At 33.1% G+C, this 15,963-nt stretch overlaps 3 protein-coding genes and 1 pseudogene across 4 annotated transcripts; 2 read left to right on the top strand and 2 right to left on the bottom strand.

Annotated features, from left to right (window-relative positions):
- Positions 1 to 1,409: 1,409 nt before the first annotated feature.
- On the top strand, positions 1,410 to 4,121 carry LOC107014888 (pentatricopeptide repeat-containing protein At2g13600-like). Its single transcript, XM_015215001.2, has one exon. The coding sequence runs from the start codon at positions 1,483 to 1,485 to the stop codon at positions 4,039 to 4,041; it is 2,559 nt and encodes an 852-aa protein (XP_015070487.1). The 5' UTR covers positions 1,410 to 1,482; the 3' UTR covers positions 4,042 to 4,121.
- LOC107014889 lies at positions 3,921 to 7,127 on the bottom strand. Of its 2 annotated transcripts, XR_001456284.2 has the most exons (6): positions 6,771 to 7,127; positions 5,655 to 5,860; positions 5,250 to 5,348; positions 4,840 to 4,913; positions 4,570 to 4,740; positions 3,944 to 4,477 (listed from the first exon to the last, which is right to left on the bottom strand). XR_001456284.2 is itself a non-coding variant. In XM_015215002.2 (5 exons), the coding sequence occupies exons 1-5, from the start codon at positions 7,048 to 7,050 to the stop codon at positions 4,252 to 4,254; spliced, it is 885 nt and encodes a 294-aa protein (XP_015070488.1). In that variant the 5' UTR covers positions 7,051 to 7,126; the 3' UTR covers positions 3,921 to 4,251. The 2 variants fall into 2 exon arrangements, 1 of the variants encoding a protein (XP_015070488.1); XM_015215002.2 differs by lacking the exon at positions 4,570 to 4,740 and having other exon boundaries at positions 3,921 to 4,477; positions 6,771 to 7,126.
- A 922-nt stretch (positions 7,128 to 8,049) lies between these two features.
- LOC107013461 (WRKY transcription factor 22-like) lies at positions 8,050 to 8,790 on the top strand. Its single transcript, XM_015213368.1, has one exon. It carries the CDS (start codon positions 8,050 to 8,052, stop codon positions 8,788 to 8,790), a length of 741 nt encoding a protein of 246 aa, XP_015068854.1.
- A 115-nt stretch (positions 8,791 to 8,905) lies between these two features.
- Positions 8,906 to 15,963, bottom strand: part of LOC107013460 — a 24,616-nt pseudogene continuing 17,558 nt past the window's right edge.

The following is a 15,963-nucleotide window of genomic DNA, read 5'->3' as shown; positions in this document are numbered from 1 at the left end:
AATATCCTTCTCATCCACCTATTAGCTCCAAAATACCCTTCCCATCCACCCCATTGGCTCTAAAATACCCTTCACATCCACCTTTGGGCTCAAAATTAACCACTTATTTAACGATTTTAAATTTAAACTATTTAAATATTTTTTAATACACGGTGCTTAACTATTTGTTATAATTTAACTTATTAATATAATTTGTTAATCATTCTACTACCCAACCATTACTAATTAGAACATACCCAATTAATAAATTCGCCCCATTATTAATATACAACAGGAAAATTACTACCAATAAATGTTTCTAAAAATTTAAGGCGAAAATATCTATAAAAGTATATTATCATATATTCAAGTCGTCAATCAACATATAATATAATTCAAATGTCCAAATAAAAATTACCGATAAACATAAAAGTCTACTATTTTCATCTTAATTATTCTTTCGCCTCAATTATGTGATGTTACTTAATAGTAATTTTTTTAAGAAAATAATATATTAAAGTTTTAATATTTAAAACAAATAATAAATATTTATAAAATTATATTTTAAAAAGTGCATGAATTAATTCGAGAGGTGCTACTTCTTTACCTTTAATCATAAATTTTGAATTCAAGCTTGAAACATAATCCTATTGGAAGTGTCCTCCTAAATAAGCGGCTCAACCTAAATTTAATTGGGGATTCAATTCGGACTCAATTAATTTTGAATGTCATTTTCAAGAATCGGTAATCGTCATGCTTTAGTAATGTTTAAGGCGATTTTGATATTAGAAATGGTATGTTAATTGGGTGGAGCTTGATTAGTAATGGGTGGGTAGTGGGTTGATTTATAAATGATATTAATAAATTAAATTATATCCAATAATTGAGCGCAAAATATTTTTAAAAATATTTAAGTAGTTTAAATTTGAAACCGTTAAATAAATGGTCAATTTTGAACCCAAAGGTGGCTGACAAGGATATTTTTGAGCCAATAGGTGGGTGAAAAGGTTAATTTGGAGCCAATAGGTGGATGGAGGATAGTTTTGTACCATTTTCAATACTTCGAGGGTATTTTATGCTCTTTTCCGTATAAAAAATAATTTCTTTATATTCAAATAGGAATAAGGCTATTTTTAAAAAAATATTTACTTGTTAAGTTTTAGTGAGTATATTAATTACTATTTTTTCCTTCTTTCAAATAATAATTATTGTTCATTACACTATTTTAAGATTTTTAATAATATTTTTTTATTTCATACTATTTATAATTTATCTTTATTATTAATTATAGTCATTTCGTTATTATATTTTTCAAGATACTATATTTATTATTTTAAAGATGATATATATTAAATTATCTTACTATGCTAAAAAAGAACAAATATTATTAAACTGATCGGAGTAATATATTTAACCATAATTGCTTGTTGAATAGGGAAGTGCACAAATACCCAATTTTGGTGCCATTATCGGTAAGCCCTAAATTTTGTAATATTTCACATTATGCTCGAAGTGGTCTCCCTGTTTGAACCCATTGCTCAGCCACTCCCATTACAGCCACCCAATGATTCCTTTAATTTCAGAGCTTCTAAGCTTTCCTTTAACAAATCAAACTTACCCCGGCGACGGGATTTTTCACCGCCCATTTCGACGGAGCAGGCTAGTTTCTCTCCATTGGACGACGACTTTGTAAGTTCAAGCAGCTTTGCTTCAGTTCTTGATTCCTGCAAATGCCCTAACCTGGGTAAACAAGTCCACGCACAAGCACTCAAAAATGGGTTTCATGGGCACGAGTTTGTTGAGACGAAATTGCTTCAGATGTATGGCAAATGTGGTTGTTTTGATGATGCAGTCCAACTGTTTGATAAAATGCTTGAAAGAAATTTGTATTCATGGAACGCTGTTATTAATGTCTATTTAAGTAATGGGCTTTCCAAGGAAGCTTTTGAGTGTTTTAGGCAGGTGCGGTTTGAGGAGTTGGAGTTGGAGTTTTTCTTGTTTCCGGTGGTCTTGAAGATTTGTTGTGGTTATGGTGGGGTTGAATTGGGAAAGCAGTTACATGGTACAGTGATAAAGTATGGATTTGCATCCAATGTTTATGTGGGCAATGCTTTGATTGATATGTATGGGAAATGTGGGAGTTTGGATAATGCAAAAGAGGTTTTGAACAAAATGTCCAAGAGGGATTGTGTTTCTTGGAATTCAGTTATTACTGCTTTCGCTGCCAATGGAATGTTAAGTGAAGCTCTTCAAGTTTTTAATAAGATGTCTGATGAGGACCATGTTGCTCCAAATTTTATTTCTTGGAGTGCTTTGGTTGGTGGATTTTCACAGAATGGATACGACGAAGAGGCCATTGAATATCTCTACAGAATGCAAGTTGCTGGATTCCAGCCAAATGCCCAAACATTGGCGAGTGTGCTTCCTGCTTGTGGTAGATTACAAATGCTACATTTGGGAAAAGAAATTCATGGATATCTCACCAGAAATGAATTGATGTCGAACTCTTTCGTTGTTAATGGCTTAATTGATGTTTATAGGAGGTGTGGGGATATGGAGAGTGCCCTCCTAATATTTTCAATGTATTCGATGAAGAATGATGTCTCTTACAACACTATGTTAGTGGGATACTTTGAGAATGGAGAGATTTCAAAGGCTCAAGAGCTGTTTTATCAAATGGAACATGAAGGGAAGTGTGAGGATATAATTTCATGGAATTCAATGATTTCAGGTTACGTAAACAACTTTATTTTCAATGAAGCTTTGATTATGTTTCAGAAGGTAATGCAGAAGGAAGAAATTGAAGCAGATTCGTTCACTCTTGGCAGTGCCCTTGCTGCTTGTGCTGATATGGGGTTGTTACGACGTGGGAAGGAGATACATTCCTATGCAATTGGTAGGGGTCTGCAAACCGATCCTTTTGTTGGTGGGGCACTTGTAGAATTGTATAGCAAGTGTCTGGATGTTGGTGCTGCTCAGAAAGCTTTTGATGAGGTAAACGAGAGGGATATACCAACATGGAACGCTTTGATATCTGGCTATGCTCGCTCTAACGACATGGTTAGTGTTGAATCCACTCTTGAGAAGATGAAGGCAGACGGATTTGATCCAAATATCTACACTTGGAACAGTATTATTGCTGGCCATGTTGAGAACGCCCATAATGAGTCAGCTCTGCAGTTGTTTTTGGACATGCAATCCTCAGGTTTGAGACCTGATATATACACGATTGGAACGATATTACCTGCCTGCTCAAGGTTAGCGACTCTTGACCGAGGAAAACAGATTCATGCTTATGCAATTAGGTTTGGATATGACTCAAACACTTACATAGGATCAGCTGTTGTGGACATGTATGCAAAATGTGGATGTGTCAAGCATGCTAGACTGGCTTATGATAACATTAAAAAGTATAACTTGGTCACGGAGAATGCAATGCTTACTGCATACGCTATGCATGGACATGGGGAGGAAGGAATTGTGTTCTTTCGAAGAATGCTAGACAATGGATTCATACCAGACGACATAACCTTCTTGTCAGCTCTTTCTTCATGCGTCCATGCAGGACTAGTAGAGACTGGGCTTGAATTCTTCAATCTGATGAGATCTTATAATGTGAAACCAACATTAAAACACTACACATGCATGGTTGACCTTTTAAGTCGGACAGGTAAGATAAATGAAGCATTGAAGGTCGTTAATGAGATGACATTGGATCCTGATACAGTGATCTGGGGTGCCTTGCTTGGGGGCTGCATTATCCATGGGAATCTTGAGGTAGGTGAAATTGCGGCAAACAAGCTTATCAAGCTAGAACCCGGAAACACAGGCAACCATGTCATGCTAGCAAATTTATATGCTTCTGTAGGCAGATGGGGTGATCTTGCCAAAATAAGACAACTCATCAATGAGAGGAAAATGCATAAAAATCCTGGATGTAGTTGGCTTGAAGATAAAGGTGAAATACACGTATTTGTAGCTTGTGATACATCCCATCAAAAAACAGATGAGATTTATGAAATGTTAAATATATTGACATCACAAATAAGAGCAGAAAACTAGAGAGCATTGTACTTTTGCATAGAACAAACAATTCACAATTATTCACATTGTAGTATTGTAATGTCACCAGAATTAACTTATCTTCCTATTGTAGCTTCTGGATAGCCTAGTGGTCGATCCTTGTTGCAAGGATATGCCTCCAAGTGAAATTGCCACCTCTCTGAGGCTTGTGGACATCACACAAAGACAAAAGTTGCTGAAACTTTACGGTCAATAAAGATCTATTGACTCCATTACTCTACGGGCTTGAATTTGCAAAGCTGTCAATCTCTGTTCTGGATCAAGGGTTGAACCAAATTGACTAGCTGCCCATATCAACGATGCAGATTTCTCACCTAGAAATCGCCTTATGTCTTCATGAATTGTTGCCATGGGAGGCCTCTCCCTCCCATTTACATGTCCAATGAGAAGCAGTAGAAACTCTCCACACTTGAGCCTGGGGAAATTAATAATTCTCAGAACAATTCAAGCAGAGTTGCTAAGCAAATTCAAGCTTTCATGTCACAGTTTTGCGTTTCTTTTGTTTACCTTTTTCTTTTCCTAGATTGAAATGAGACTATCACACTTCCCTAGGTATCAGCCATACACCACCAAAATATTTTCTAAGCCACCCGAGAGACGGCGGAGGGAGTACCAGCTCCAACTTCCACGAGGAAAAAAGGAAAGGGTGGAAACACTAGAACTAGCATGCAGTATGATCTTGATGGAAAAGAAACTCAATATAATTAGAACGGCATGAACATTGCAAGAGATTTTATGTCGTAATTAAAAAGAAACGAGCTTAAAGAGATGAAATACCTCAATTTTTCATCTACTTGTTTGTCTCTAATGAGTATGGCAACTTCCTCAATGCCATTGCAAGCCTCAAAATCCTAGTACATCACCAGCCAGTGGATTAAATAATGGGCTTAATTACTAAATAAACAAAGTACAGATCATCTGAGGACTAAACAGATATGGAACTGCATAAATCTTGAATTGAAGCTACTTTAAAACCACAAGTATTTTTTATCTTGTATTCTTCAGTTAAATGAGGAAACATATCCAGATGTGGCCACATAGTAAACACTTTTTTTGGATGATCTCCTCAATGCTAATGAATATAGAAAGCATCTCATACCAAACTCTTTTCAAATGAGTATTACAGGTAAGGAGAACTGGTTCTAGGCCACTTCTGTCAATAGTAAGTCAAAAGAAAAGATATCTACCGCCTGATTGGCAGATGAATCCAGCATTATAGCAATTAAAGCATCCAAGCATGCTCCTTGTCCCAGTACCCCTCGAGTCGACAGTATGTTCATCAACACCTGCTTATTTCCAACCAAGTTAAACATGCCATCATTTTGAAGTGCTTATATTCATGAAAGCGTAAATTTGAGGGCATAAATGATCTCCAAAGGTAAATTGTCAACAAAAAGAGAGAGAGAAAGAGAGAAAAGCTAAGCTTCTTTACCAACTACCAAAGGTAGCTGCAAAAATGCCATGGAACAGATAATTTCAGAATCTATTGAAGGCAATTATAGTTTCCAGCTAAGTGAGAGCCATGATTAGAGAAGAAAAAAGGCATCAGATCAAATTCTGGTGAGACGATAAGATGTACAGGGGAACTTTACCGGGATTGCCTTGTATTGATGGGCCAAAACATTACTCTCGCAATGAATCAGACAACAACCTTCCAGAACTCTAAGCGCTAGAGAAACTTCAGAATCAGTTGACGGGCTGGTTATTTCCATAGGTTCCACAGTAAATATGTGGTCTAGACTGGTAACATTCTGGTCCTCTGTATCTCTCAAGGAATGTCTGAAAAGAACTGGAACCACTGTTGCATAGCTCACAGTTAATAGCCTGATCCATTTTCTAAATTAAGCAAAGCAATCTTGAAACCAGAAGATTTTCTTATGTAAGTTTCAACCATTCAACAGAAACTAGAAGGTTTCACCCCAGAAAATTACAGAATAAGCATCAATGAGAATACAAGTTTATATGACCGGAATAGGTGTCACTGTCCCTAAAATTCCAAGATTAATTAGTAGTTTACTGCATTTCACTGCTGTTCTAGCTTCATCTGTATCCAGCATCCTTATCGAATCTGAACAAGTCAAAAACAACATTGTTTGACTTGTTTTAAATGGAATGGAACAGTAATTAACAGGCTTCCTTTACATGCAAATACCAAGTTATCTTTTACTACTTACACCTGAATTCTCATCAATACTAAAAAAGCATTCCAACTCGAGAAGAAACCAAATATTTGTTTGTAATTGTGCCTACAATCTTAAACAACGACTTTAATACCTTTTGAAAGCTTCAGAGTAGATTCAAAATATTGTAGTAAGAGCAAGAAATGCAGCTCAGATTTCATGCCTTCTGATGAGCTGACATAACACCTAACTGAGCCCCTCCGTGAAGCCAAAACCAATTCCATAAGAGTTCATCTGAGGTATAAATGGATTTAAACAAGCAAAACTTCTTTTTTCCTTAACTCCTTGCAGCAAAGTTGTCAGAAAATGAACCTCAATCACATATTCCCAATTTCCCATTAGTGTCATTATCAGGATTTCCACATTCACATCTATATAACCAACTTCTCTATCAATTTTTTGGTTAACCAACCGGAGGGAGATAAGTAACATTCAATTATATATTCATGAATTGCTGCAATTGAAACATAAATTAAACGAAAAATCATTGAACATCGAAACCCTAGGGTGCAGAGAATGGAGGAAAACCTTGAAGATCGGGAATGGATTGGCTGTGACAGAAGATGTTGATGGTAGTATCTGACTCGGCAACGGATCGGAGGAACTTGAGGATGACGCGGAGGCCACGAATACGGAGGAAGGAGAACTCAGCACGTGCATCATTGAGTCCTGTTCGGAGTGCGAGTGTCACCTCCCTGTATAGTCTCTGTCGTTCAAGAGAGCTTATTAGCTCCGCCACCGCCGACGGCGATTCCGTCTGAGATTCAGAGTTCGAATCTTTGCTCCAAAACGGAGCTTTTAGATACATTTCTTCGCTCCGGTGTCTTCACCGCTCTTAAGGAGAAACCGAAATTTCGTCTCTTTTCTCGTTTTTTCCCCTTTCCTTTAGACAAATAAAAAAAAAAAAACTTTTTCCTTTTTTTTTTTCCCCTCTTTTTTGTGATATTACACTAATCATTTAATTAGAAGTTTTGAAATAGAATTAACTTTGATGAGAAGAAAATAAAACCCAGAATATTTGTTTTCATTTATAATAAGTGATTTTATAATTCTTTTGAGTATTACTAGAGTAAAACAAATTTGATTGGATACATGGTAAAATAATTTAAATAATTTGTTGGGTGTGCATATGGGGTAAGCAATATTTTAAAAAAGAATTTATTTAACATAATGAGTTCATGATAATTTTGTGAACACCAAATAATTTAGGTAAATACTTGCAAAATGGTGATAATTTGGGAGAAAACAAGAGGTTAACGCTTGTAAATAATTTTCTTTTTTGTGGTGCAAGTGTGCTTATAAATAATTTTTCTTTTTGGGATACAAGTGTTTTTCTCCCTAATATAAATGTTATATAGATCTAAATAATAAAAGTGAACGTCTTTCTTTAATATTTTTATTTCTTCTATTTACCATAATTTAAGTAAAATCAATTTAAAGTAAAAACTATTAATTTTGAAGTAATAAATGTTTAGGACTTGTATATAGTTCAAATAAGGAAATATTTTTAAAAAAGTAATAGGACTTCTAATATAGTTAATATTTAAAAAGTAAAAATATGGTGCCTCCAATCACTTAAAAAAAGGGGTTAGAAAACAATTATAAATTTATTTCCATAACTCTTCAAATTTCCTTACCTAAATAATAGTTCAAGAATCGAATTAGTAATAAATGGAAACAAAATCCATATATATAGAATCCAGCATTAATGAAGAAAGTTTTCAATGGAAACTAAATCCATATATACAGAGAGACAATCCTACATTAATGAATGAAGCCTTCCCCTTCCCCTTGAACAAGGTTTTCAATGGCTGAAAATGAAAACGAAAACGAAAATGATTGGGATTTATGGGCAGTTGTGAGAAGCTGCGGCAAGAGGAACAACTCTGTTCATGATGATATGAACGTTAATAATACCTCTGTTTTTGTCGATCACAGTGTTCATGAGGATCCTACTCATGGTAACTCTGTTAACAACACACACCAAGAAGAAACTGATGGTGTTGGTGATTTTACTGACTCGTTCGTCACGGAACACAAGCATTACTTTGGGTTAGATGAAGTTATTAGTCTTTCCAAGAACCTGAATACCAATTCAAGAATTGAACCCCACAACCAAGAAAACCAAACTGAGACTATTCCAAACACACCACTGGTGGTTGTAGAACATGAGGAGAAGAAGAAGAAGAAGGTGAGATTCTCGATGCAAATTTCAAGTACTGAGGCAGGCAAGACGTTTAGTTACCGCGGGAAGAGCACTGAAAGATATGAAATATTGGCTGAGAAATTGAGTGAGGCAGATCAATGGAGATGGAGAAAGTATGGGATGAAGCGAACTGGTGATTCGACTTTTCTGAAGAGCTACTATAGGTGTAATGAAGCTAACGATTGTCCGGCAAGGAGACATATTCAGAAAAGCTCAACAGATCCAAACAAGGTGATTGTAACTTACAGAGGCCAACATAATCACCCTCACATTGCAATGGTACACGGGAGTCCTAATGCTGCTGCGCCACTGGAAGACCCATCTTTTCCCTCTTCTACCTAACAAGCCAGTTTTTTACAAGAGAACTTTTTTTTTCTAACTAGACTACTGCATCTTGAACTAGTCGCTGTTGAAACTGACATAGGATCTTCTATTTGAATTTCTAGTGTTATTCTTTTTAATATAGTAATGAAGCTTTTCCCTTTGCATTTTCAAGAATCACTAGTATTTCCTTTGTTACTAGAAGCAGCAAGAACTGAACCTAATGATCAGTTAAACAAATATTCAGAAAATATAAGCTGAAACAACTTTGCAATATGAGTAATAGCGAGGCAACCTTTTTGTGTTGTTATAGGTTTCGTTGATGCACAGCTATATGATTTAGGACATCTTTTCTTCTTAAGGAGTGACAAGTTCGTCATATCATTGTTCACCAATTTTATTTGGTAGATATGAAGAAGGTTGACAAACATAATGAGAAACTTGTAGTGCAATGAGCCATACGTAATTTTGACCTGTTATTGAATCCAAGGCCATTAGATATTCACCCTCTACCTTAAGACAGATGAAGCAATTGCCTTGAATTCCTCATGCTTAAAGCACTCTTAAAGGGCTCCCGGCTTGAACATAGGGCTACCTAAAAAGGATGCACTCCGTTCTACAGGCCCACCCTCTCGTCCTCTTCTTTCTCTACAACTAACCTGTTCACCCGAGTTCTATGGACACTGCAGCTGGAGCCAACTAGTCTATCTACAAAACTTAAGGGAGAATGATTTCACAATCCAATGCCAATAAGTTTAATGCCTTTGGCAGGTGTCACTTTGCAGGTGTCCCCGGAAACATATCCAGAGGCGGCCCCTTATTGAAGACTTTCTTTGCATGATTTCCTCACTAATAACTGAATGTAGAAAACATCTCATATCAAACTCTTTTCAAATGAGTATAACAGATAAGTAAAAACTGGACCTGATTTGCAGATGAATCCAGCATTACAACAATTAAGGCATCCAAGCAAGCTACTTGTCCCAGTATCCCCGTAACCCTCAAGTCAATAGTATGTTCATCAAGACCTGCTTATTTACAACCAAGTTAAACATCTCATCATTTTGAAGTGCTAAATTTCGTGAAAGCGTAAATTTTGAGGGCGTATATTATCTCGAAAGGTAAATTATCAAAAAAGAAAAAGGAAGAAGAAGAACCAAATTAAGCCTATTCCAACTACCAAAAGTAGCTGCAAAAATGACATGGAACAGATAATTTCAGAATCATTTGAAGACGCTATAGTTTTTTCTTTTTTTTGAACATTAAAATCAAGGATTCAGTGGTACGAGCCTATAGAACAGATCCTGTTCAAGTAAGGTAGTTATAGTTTCCAGCTTTTTAAGGCATGATTGGAAGAAGAGAAGTCATCAGATCAAATTCTGGGGAGAAGATGAATATGGGAACATTGCCGGGATTGCCTGGTACTCATGGGCCAAAACATTACTCTCACAATGAATCAGACAACAACCATCCAGAGCTCTCTAAGTGCTAGAGAAATTTCAGAATCAGTTTTCCATAGGTTCCACGGTAAACATGTGGTTTTAGAATGGTAACACTCCAGTCATCTGTATCTCTCAAGGAATGTCTAAAAAGAAGTGGAACATTGTTGCATAGCTTGTACTTGAACACTCTGGTCCTCGGTTCTAAATTAAGCAAATGTAATGTCGAAACTCTGAAAGTGGGGAATGGGAACAAGATCAAATTCTGGAAGGATGAATGGCATGAATATAAGAGCTGTATACTAATGTAAGTTTCAACCATTCAATAGAAACTGAAATAGTTTACCCTAAGAGTATCACAGAATAAACATCAATGATAAAATAAGTGTGTATGAACCGGAATAGGCGTCACTTCCCCTAAAACTCCAAGATTTATAAATTGTAACTGCATTCACAGCTATTGTGGCTTCAGCTGAAGTCTCAGATTCTATCGAATGTGAACAAGTCAAAAGATAACATCGTTTGACTTGATTTAATGGAATGAAACAAAAATTGAATAGACTGCCGTGACATTCAAATACCAAGTTATCACTCTAATACTTACACCTAAAAGTCTCATCAATGCAAAACCAGCATTTCAACTCGAGAAGATACTAAACATTTGTTTGTAACTTGCTAATACAATTGTGTGTACAATCTTAAGAACAGATTGAAGCTTAAACAAACGACTTCAATACCTTTTGAAAGCTTCAGAGTTGAAACAAAATATTGTAGTAATGAAATGAAATTCAGCTCGAATTTTATGCAATTTAATTATCTTCTAATGAGCTAACATAACACCTAACTGATCCATCCGTAAAGCCAAATCCAAATCCATCAGAGTCCGTCTGAGTTCAAAATAGATTTAAACAAGCAAAACTTCTTTTTGCTTAAACTCCTTGCAGCATATTTATCAGAAGATGAAACTCAATTACATTTCCCCAACTTTCGATTAACATCATTATGTCGACTGATATAACTACTGTTAGGTTATTAGCATTTTAATATTAATATTTAACATATTAAATTGCTTTATTTTGGAGTAGAATGACCGTTGGTAGGCATTAGTGTCTTAAACTACCAATTTAATTATGTTATTCATCTTTGACTTGGCAGCCATGTAATGCCATTACTTTTGGCTTTATTGGCTGAATTTATTGTGAGATAAAAACATTGGAATGAATAACTTCTACATTATTCATTAGCATTTGTTATCCATCACTTTATTTCATTCTTTATTCCTCCATTACTCTTTGTAACCTATGTAACTCCTATTGTAACATATGTAACTCATATTGTAACATATGTAACCTATGAAACTCCTAAGGCCATTATCTTCACTATTTACTATCTCCATTTCTTCCTATTCAATGCTAGAAAGACTTATTCTAGTATAAATAGTAGTGGTCTTCATTTGGTTTGTAACACACAACACACAAGAGAAAAATATAGAGTGAAAGAGTAAGTCAAAAAGAGAGTTCTTATTAGTTGAAGGGAGATGTTCTTTTTGTGGAGCTTTAGACTCAACTCTTGTTCAGAGTTGTTGAGTTATCTTTTGTGTATAGGCTGTTGTATCTGGAGGGGACAAGTCAAATAGAATTACTGCGGACCGGTGAAAAACATTTGCTGCGGTGGACTTGAATCTCCTTTAAGAGAGCGAGATATCCGCGCCTCAGCCTTAAAGAGATTTATTTTCTTCATTTTATTTTCAATTGTAATCTTGTATTTTCTGTTATCTTGTAAGCTTTTTTTTTTCCTCTAACAATTTTAAGGAGAATTCAAGATGGCTACAATTGAAAAAATCGCGGATGTCAAGATGAGAGATCTTAACAAGCCATTTTGGTTCAATGGTAACCATTTTAAGAGATGGAAGGGTAAAGTACTATGCATAATGATGAAACTATTTCTGATCTAGAGAAAGTGGAAAAGTATGATGGTGATTCCTATAAGTGTCGGTATTATCTTCTTAATTGTCTATCTGATAATTTTTATGATTATTATGATAGAACTTACTCTAGTGCAAACAAAATTTGGAAGGCATTGCAGAGTAAGTATGACATCGAAGAGGTTGGAGCAAAAAAAATATGCAGCTAGTAGATTTTTTCGTTTCCAAATGGTGGACAACAAATCAGTGGTAGATCAAGCTCAAGACTTCATCATGATTGTTGGAGAGCTGAGGTCCGAAGAGGTTAAAATTGAAGATAACCTTATTGTTTGTGGCATAGTGGATAAACTTCCACCTTCTTGGAAGGAATTTCAAAAAACGATGCGTCACAAACAAAAGGAAACCTCTCTTGAAACCTTGATCATGAAAATCCACATGGAAGAAGAAGCAAGGGGCCAAGGTGTACTTTTACAAACAGAAGAGAACAACATCACATCGAAGGTAAATTTAATCATATATTATTATAAGTGGGAAGCTCCTAACCTCAAAGTTGAATTACCATTTTATCCTTATTTTATCTCTAAAATAAATTTTATTAATATCTATTTAATTAATTATATATTAAGTAAAAGTTATATTTAAATTCATGCATCAAATAAGATCTTAGTGCATCATATATTCATGTACTAATTAAATGTAGATAATGAAGAGTCTAATAACCTTTCAATTTTAATTTGTAAGATAAGTGGGGGTAATGAAGAGTCTATCAAACACACTCACACCAAATTATTTATATTTCTTGTTTTATTCAAGTTTGTAATCATCTTGCATTCTACAGTAGGTTAGTGTACATCCCTTGTAAAATTTTCATTACCAGTTTGTAATTATAAGAATTCTTACTATTTTATTTATTTGTATTCTTTAAAATTTCATGCATATTCATCTTCTTTTTGTTGAGAAATATGTAAATTATGATAGTTACAAGATGAAATACTCCAATATGAAGTTGTAAGTAAATATTTATTTTCCATATCTCCATTGTTTTGAGTTTTTAAATATAACTTCGTAGTTGATTACTGTATTTTTGTATTCATCCTTTCTTCTATCTTTAGGATATATATAGTAAAGCTAATCACATTTTGTATTTATCATTAATTATTTTGAGGGTAAACATGTTAAATCCCATAGAATAATAATTATGTCTATTTCATTGTTTGATGATCATTTATCTTTTTAAACCAACATATTTGTACTTTTTTCTTTTTACTAGATTTTGAAAACGTGCGTTGCACGTTTTTCCTTGTAATTACTACAAAATGTATGCATACTTAAAAAATTGAATTTCAGAATAGAAAATATATTTGTATTGCACGCAACTTAGTATAAATATTCATAAATTATTTAAATACAGTTACAATATGTATAAATAGTTATTCATAGAATTAAGTAATCAAAAGAGAAAGAGTGTAACACCAAATTAACTAATGAATTCGAAAATAAAATGAAATAGAGTAGACTAAAAACAATAAAATAGCTAATGAATTCTAAAACTGTTAAATAACAAAAATTAAAGAGAGAAATAGTTCTAGTTTATAAGAATAGAGGAACTTCCTCAATAACTAACAAAAGCATAAACAGATCTATCTCTTTTTTATTGCATATGTGATGAACAATTACATTCATCAACAATTATCCATCAATAATTATACATTAGAATAACAAAGCGTATGCATCAACAAAAAGTAATTGTGTTGAACAATGTGTCAGTGTAATTACATCCACCAATAATCATTCATCAACAATTATACATCGAAATAACTAAGTGTATGCCTTAATATAAAGTGATTTTGAAGATTTTTTTTTGGTATTTATAGTAACAAGTTTGGAATTGTAAAAGTCATTTAAAAATTGATGATATACAAAACGCCTATGAGAATTAGATTGTTTAAAGTTTGAAATATGTAAAGTTTCTTATTAAAATCTAAATTGTGCCATATTAAGATGTATGGTAATTCAAAGGACATTTTTGTTCTTTAATGTTAAAGGATATTTCGAATATAATTTACTGTATTTTGTTGTTACGAAACACTTCATCTACCGAACTCTATTTTAGAATAACAAACAAATTAAACATCGCTTTAATTAATCCTACCTAGAAACATAGTGGATTAATACCATATAAGTATTATTTAAGTTATTTTATTAATTATTTCTTTAATAATATTTAAATTAGTAAAAGGGTAGAATCATAATCCTATTTTAAAGTTAAGATCTTCTCACTTATAATAAAAATAATAATAATTTCTGGACTCGCCCTCGCTCGTATACCTATCAGTCAATACACATTTTTTTAAAAAAAATATAAAGATTATTAATAATATTATTTTATGTTTAAAAATTAAAAGGAGTATATACTCCTTAAAATGAGTATAAAGAATCTATGAGATTTTTTATCCAAATACTTTTTTTTAGATAGAATAAATGAAATAATAAGTTCTAAATTTAATCAATAAAAACATAAAGTTGCAGAATAGAAAAATATTTAGCAATACCATTTTTTTTCTTCAACGCTTCCTCTTCTTTCGTTATTACGGGTATTTATTTACAAATATGAAATCACACCATGATTTTATTTTCATACAAGTAGTAAATCATTTATAAATTCTAAAAAAGCACATTAAATATAATGCATGCTAATTTTTGTAGATTTAATTATGAAAAAAAACTAATTACATGAATTATTCAATTCTCTTATCCAATAGTCTAGAGTGTTCACTATAGGATAATCAACTTGTTATAACAAACATAATCTTTAAAAGAAGATTTGTACATCAGACATGTAAATGAAAATTTTTATTTTCTTTTTCATTGCCATTATTCAAGAAAAAGTAGTCAATTTACCTTCCTTCAACCGAAAAATTGAATGTAACAAACAATGAACTAAGTAAAAATATGCAACATTGAAATGAAAAATAATACTTACCAAACAACAAATTAATGTCCATGACGCCTTTAACCTTCTTGGAGAATGCATCGAATGCACTGAAATGATTAAATTCTAATTCAGATACTATATTCTCAAGAATTTACCGTCAATAAATTAACGAAACAACATACATATTCTTTCTCACACAAGTAGGTTTGTTTTACCTCATGAATGTTGAGCAGACTTTTTGTCCAAATGAAAAACTCTCTAAGAATTATTTATCACCTGTTGCGTTAAAAACATAATTTTTTGATGAAAAGAATGAAACAAAACATGTAATATTAGTTTTATCCATATACATATATGTCTAAAATTTATTGATCGAAAGAAACATGAAAAATTTGAAGAAGAATTTTGTGAGATAAATCAATTCACATGCTATTGTCATGAGAAGACATCAAAATAATGTATTTTGTTGGAAAAATCATGTATATAATTTTATCAATGGAACTCTTCAAATTCTTTAACTTAAAATTAAGGGAAAAGGGTCTGATATACCCCTCAACTTTGTCATTTGGAGCTGATATACCCCTCGTTATGAAAGTGGCTCATATATGCCCTTACCGTTATACAAACGGCTCACATATACCCCTGCCGTTACAAAATGGCTCACATATACCCTTCATTTAACGGAAGTTAAAAAAATTAGTTCTAAATTTATATTTATTACTTTTATTTTTTTTAAAAATTATTTAGGGATATATATGATTTTTATATCAAAGTTCAAGGTATATTTTAATTTTTTTAATACATAAATTATTTTTTAACTTCTTTTATTATAATTATTTGAGTTTCTTATTCTTATTTTATTTTTTTCTTTCATTCCTTTGTTTAAAGAAAAAAAA

The sequence above is a fragment of the Solanum pennellii genome, chromosome 3 (assembly GCF_001406875.1).
Source record: "Solanum pennellii chromosome 3, SPENNV200".
Lineage (NCBI taxonomy): Eukaryota > Viridiplantae > Streptophyta > Magnoliopsida > Solanales > Solanaceae > Solanum > Solanum pennellii.
The sequence above is the reverse complement of the archived record's forward strand: the minus strand, read 5'-3'. Positions and strand labels throughout refer to the sequence as shown.

Excerpts from the sequence above, each read along its gene's own strand:
- LOC107014888 (XM_015215001.2), top strand. The coding sequence starts at position 1,483 with ATGCTCGAAGTGGTCTCCCTGTTTGAACCCATTGCTCAGCCACTCCCA.
- LOC107014889 (XM_015215002.2), bottom strand. The coding sequence starts at position 7,050 with ATGTATCTAAAAGCTCCGTTTTGGAGCAAAGATTCGAACTCTGAATCT. Across the intron at positions 5,349-5,654 it reads ATCAATACAAGGCAATCCCG|GTGTTGATGAACATACTGTC; the intron begins GTAAAGTTCCCC and ends GGAAATAAGCAG. Across the intron at positions 4,914-5,249 it reads ATTCATCTGCCAATCAGGCG|GATTTTGAGGCTTGCAATGG; the intron begins GTAGATATCTTT and ends GTGATGTACTAG.
- LOC107013461 (XM_015213368.1), top strand. The coding sequence starts at position 8,050 with ATGGCTGAAAATGAAAACGAAAACGAAAATGATTGGGATTTATGGGCA.